The sequence below is a fragment of the Lottia gigantea genome, assembly GCF_000327385.1.
Source record: "Lottia gigantea unplaced genomic scaffold LOTGIsca_284, whole genome shotgun sequence".
In the NCBI taxonomy this organism is placed as follows: domain Eukaryota; kingdom Metazoa; phylum Mollusca; class Gastropoda; family Lottiidae; genus Lottia; species Lottia gigantea.
Window position 1 is genome coordinate 66851 of NW_008708916.1, and position 5051 is coordinate 71901.

General features: G+C 34.9%; 2 protein-coding genes across 2 annotated transcripts; one reads left to right on the top strand and one right to left on the bottom strand.

The window, feature by feature from the left end:
- Positions 1-1459: 1459 nt before the first annotated feature.
- LOTGIDRAFT_145074 (hypothetical protein) lies at positions 1460-2086 on the bottom strand (the record flags this gene model as incomplete). The annotated part of the gene is made up of 1 exon (XM_009056682.1): positions 1460-2086. One exon carries the CDS (start codon positions 2084-2086, stop codon positions 1460-1462), a length of 627 nt encoding a protein of 208 aa, XP_009054930.1.
- A 1237-nt stretch (positions 2087-3323) lies between these two features.
- LOTGIDRAFT_239521 (hypothetical protein) lies at positions 3324-4752 on the top strand (the record flags this gene model as incomplete). Its single annotated transcript, XM_009056683.1, has 3 exons — positions 3324-3749; positions 4152-4291; positions 4479-4752. Exons 1-3 carry the CDS (start codon positions 3336-3338, stop codon positions 4750-4752), a joined length of 828 nt encoding a protein of 275 aa, XP_009054931.1. The 5' UTR covers positions 3324-3335.
- Between the last annotated feature and the right edge of the window lie 299 nt (positions 4753-5051).

Here is a 5051-nt window from a genome sequence, read left to right on the forward strand (position 1 = left end):
AGTTCACATATTTCGTTCTTGAAAGATTGAATAGACATAATCAAGTCGGACATATCGCCTGTCGATTGTTGTGGTTCTGTATAGATTAGTTGTCCCGTACTCGACAATTGGCTTTGCCTTGTTCTTGGGCCTGGATTAGACTCCACATCGCTACATAATAACAATAGTACATTTGCAAATAAAAGCATACTCACATATTTCTGATTTTAAGTCCTGGCGATTTGAATTTCTTACAAGCTATTCTATGATGATACAATCCTATAATCATTCTCCAGTTTGCAATATCAGTTCCCATTTTTTCCACAATAGTCAATCTTTTCAAACAAATGATATTACTGAACATGATTTCATTCAAGAAGATGAAAACAGAAATTCATAGATATAATCAAACGTTGTCATCTTTCTTACTAATGTATTATTTGTATTTGTTAACATTTAACATTGGAATTTTGTGGTGAAGGCACCGTTAACCAAAACTGAGCTATAAATATCTGTGTATAAAATTTGAAGCCAATTAATGATATAGGATGGCAAGTGTAATTTTTGTGCCAAGTTAGTAGATAATTATGCTCAATGCGATCGAAAGCTTTTTCGTGGTCAAATCCGACAAGTGTCCCCTTTATCTGTTTTTGATACATGTACTTCAAAATGCAGTTGATGGACTGTAGGTTATCTAAAATGGCCTTGCCTCTGCCGGCCCCACTCTGAACGGGGAGAATGAGTCCATCCAGGACTTCGGGTAGCCGATTGGCGAGGACCTTGGTAATGATTTTATAGCCTGTGCAAAGTAATGATATTAGTCTGTAATTTTTCGATCTTCTTGTTTCGGGTCCCGACTTTCTTATTGCATGTAGAAATTTTGAGTATGCTAGTAAATCCTTGTAATCGGCAATACCAATATACCCGCCATTCATTAAATCTATTAATCCTGTCGTTAATGTAAATATTAAGTCTTTTGTATCGATTTTGAATATAGGGGAATTTGCCCTAAATTTAATTCTAAATCCATTAAACAATAACCCCTCATCATCAATGATTGGTGTAATACTCTTTGGTAAATCTGTTTTAGGGTTTGAAAAAAGACTGTTAATATCATCTACTGTCCTTATTATAATACCACCATAAGGATTCGGTTCTGGGTGATGAAGTTCTATTGGAGATGGAGGTTCTATAGGGGGGAAGAGTCTCTTTTTAATATCCTCTTGAGATTTTAATATGGGTTGAAATAGAGTAGATTTTCCGTTAATCCGAGTTGTTGTAATCTATTATTTTCAACTTGGGTCTTTATTTTATTCTTAGCTTTGATATATTCTTTATTTCTTTTTAAAATATTATTCCAATCGCTACTCATTTTTAAAAAAAATAAAATTAACATATGTCGATCATAACTCTTTCACCCGCGGGTTTTCTAGTATTTACAAATACATATCCATGTTCATCTGGGTTTCTCCATTGAGCTTTACAAACTTTTTTGAATGTATCTGTCCATTCCGTGATTTATCGACTGAATGATTTGAGATACATCTTTATCGTTTAATTCGAATAATAAAAAACAATTTGCATTTTTTCTAATGAACATAGAATCCATCCCGTAAAAAGATTGGGATTGGTATATGCAGTGACAGTTGTGGTGTCTTCCTTTTGTGAAGAATTCTTGTTGAACAGCTTGATTTCTTTGCACAACGCAGTCGTCAAACAATATTAAGTTCTTTCGTTTGCTATCAATATTAGACAAGTCTAGATCATTAACATTTTTCGTAAGAAAAACTTTTATATCCGTTGGATTCTTTCCTTCGATGTAGTTATCTATGATATCTTTTATTTCCACTTCTTCTTCGTTTTCTTCGTAATATTTAAATAGGTCTTGAACATCTTTCTTTGGTAGATATTCTAAAGCTTTGAGGAATTGGTAATACGATTGCTCTGGTGTTGTTGTGTAGATATACAAAGAATCGAAATCTAAAAGGTTTGGTGTTGTCAACATGTTAAAAGTGAGATGAGTTTTCCCAGAACCGGAACTACCGCATATATACATGAGCATTGGGTTATTAGGAAATATTTCTGAATGATTAAATTTTTTACCCATTTTTTATTATTTTATTTTATTCCAAAAATCACTCCTTCTCCTTTATACTTTGAAAAAAATAATCCTTCTCCAGTGTGTATATTTTTAAAAAATATTCCATTACCCTTATGTTTGACTTTGATTTCTCCTGTGTCAATACTATCTACTAATTTATTTAATCCTTGTTTAACAGTTTTCTTGGTTTCTTCCCCAAATCTTTTTCCAAATTCTTTTATTGTACCTATCATATCTCCCTCTCCTGAACCTTTGGCTTCCTTTTCCATTATTAAATTATGTCTACGTTCTTTAGCGGCTTCAGCATCAGCTGCTTTCTTTGCGTTGGCAGCTTTGACTGCGGCAGATATTCCTCCAGTTGCTGCACCCGCCGCTGCAATACCACCAAATATTAAAGGAAGGAAAGGTAAAAATCCACCTTTTTTGTGGGACTTTGCTTCTGCAAAGTCCCAGTTTGTTATCATATTGTCAATTCTTTTTGACAACGCCCTGCATTGTTTTCTAACTGTTTATTTTTTTTTTCTTCATCCCGGGAGCTTAGTTCTGGGAAACGGCAACGGGTACGGCAAAACGGATTTCACCATGTTTTCTAACCTGTGAGAATTGTGGAATGAATGTAAAACGAAAATTTTCTGAGCAACATGAAGCGACGTTCGCAACAAACAGAAAATCGCCTCTAGAGGGCATGTTTATCAACCGATTTTGATGGGGTTTCTTTCATTGTATTTCTTGTAACAAAGGGCAAAAATAACATATGCATTATATTACCAGCCTTAATACAAACTTATTAAACTAAAAAAATCCGCACCGGATGTAACATGTTGGCCGCCATTTTGGTTTGCCTCATTTTGCAGAAATTGCTATTCAGAGGCCATTTTTCATCCGATTTACATCTTCATATTTACTGTGATGATAATTTGTGACCTTGTCTATCTGATGACCTTTTGACCTTTGGGGTCAGATACTTATTTCCGATTTTACAGGGGTCTAAATATGGACCATTTTGAGCCTTTAAAGTGCTCTATCTCGGTCCCTAATAGAGATATGGCAATAATTCTTTCGATTTTGTAGTGTAGAGATTCTCAGCTTTCCATAGATATATAACATGCATACCTTACATGCAAATTCAAAACTCCATTCACTTAACATGGGGTTATTATTAGATAAATCGGCTAATAGACCTTTTCACGATAAAAGCCGCGCATGCGCATAACTACCCTTGAGTGGCAAGCCGTCTGTTTACATTCGATACAAGATGGCGTCCATCGATAAATTGAGAAAATTGAAACTAACTGATTTGAGAGTTCTTGCAATCGAGAAAGGGATAGATGCCAATGGTAAAAAGAAACAGGAGTTGATAGAAGACTTGTTAAACAGCCAGGTTCCAACTTCGGTTTTGACACCCGTACATAACCAGTCAACGCCCGTTATCAATCCAACGCCAACCAAGTCTGCCACCAACGTCAACGATAAAGAGAACCTGCCTCCCTTTCATCGAGTCAAATATCTGCCGCAACTACCTTATGTAAAAGTTTTGTTTACGATGATTTACGACTTCCTGATAACGAGAGCAACAGAGTCAGGTGGAAGTGCTAATAATTTTAAAGGACTTGACAAGGCAGTCAAACATCATGATGCAGGAGACGTGAAAAACATTTCACATGCAAAGGTAAGTAATCGTCCAACTAATATATGACATCAATTGTTTATAGTAGTAGATCTAGATCTTCAAAGCATAATGCTATGTAAATTACTTCTGTTAATATTGTACACAGCTTTTTTGCATGACACCTAATATTTGTGTAGAGTAAAGAGCTCCCCCTCCCTACCTCACACACACACACACACAATTATTGTCTCATAATTACCTAGATCTACACATTGAGTCTAATATAACTTTATCAAATATTAGAGACAAGGAACAGAAACTTACTCTCATCCTTACAGCCCCTACAGTGTTTTATATTTTTAAAATGGGCCTACTAGATATTTTATTTAATCTCAGATTAAACAAGTCCATAACTTACCAAGGTTTGTTGAGAAAAATCAACACAAGAATTGTATTTTTCAGGTCAATGATACAACAATGTATGTGAGAGCTCTGTGTCAGGCATCCATGAAGAAGATGAACTACCAAGTTTTTATTTGTTTCTCAAAGGAAAATGAAGAGCAACATTCCATAGACTACGCTTATTGTCAGTGTCCAATTGGGTAAGTTTCATAGACACTACATAATACTTATGATGAGATGAACATTATAAATCAAAATATGTGCTAGAGTACCTGAAAATCTGATAGAACAGTGCTGCAGTATGACTGTAAATGTAGCTTCAAGCTTCACAAAACTAGTACCAGAATAACATTTTTCATACCTTATGTGTTTTTTGTTCTTTTGTAGGGCAGCACAAGCTTGTAGCCATATCGGAGCTCTGTTGTTTGCTTTGAAAGATCTATGTCCACAATCTGTAACAGGTGCATCATGTACATCTACCCTTTGTACCTGGAATGTTCCTCGAGGAGAAGCCAAACCCCTTCCAGTCAGTGCATTCAACCGGGGAAATGAAGACAGTAATTTTGACCCAAGGCATAGTTTGGACAGACAGAATGATATGGAAAAGACCTTAACTGCACTACAAGGTCTAAAAGAGATTTTCCCCAGAACAGGTAAATGATAATAATCAAACAAAAATAGAATTAATGTTTGCCACTCCTGTATTCTGCAAAAGAATTAATTTTTTATTCCATTAAAGAACTTATATGTGCAAAGTATATTTGAATTTTTAACAGTAGGCCTACAGTATTATATTAATAAAAATTTACTTCATTTATTTAGGAAATAAGACAATGTACTAAAACATGTGTAACTCTATCAATTATATTTTTTAAGGTATGTCACATTTGTGGAATATTCCTGATCCAGTGCCAGATATGTGTATGGAGGAAGAAGTTGAGACAAGCATTAATCCACTTT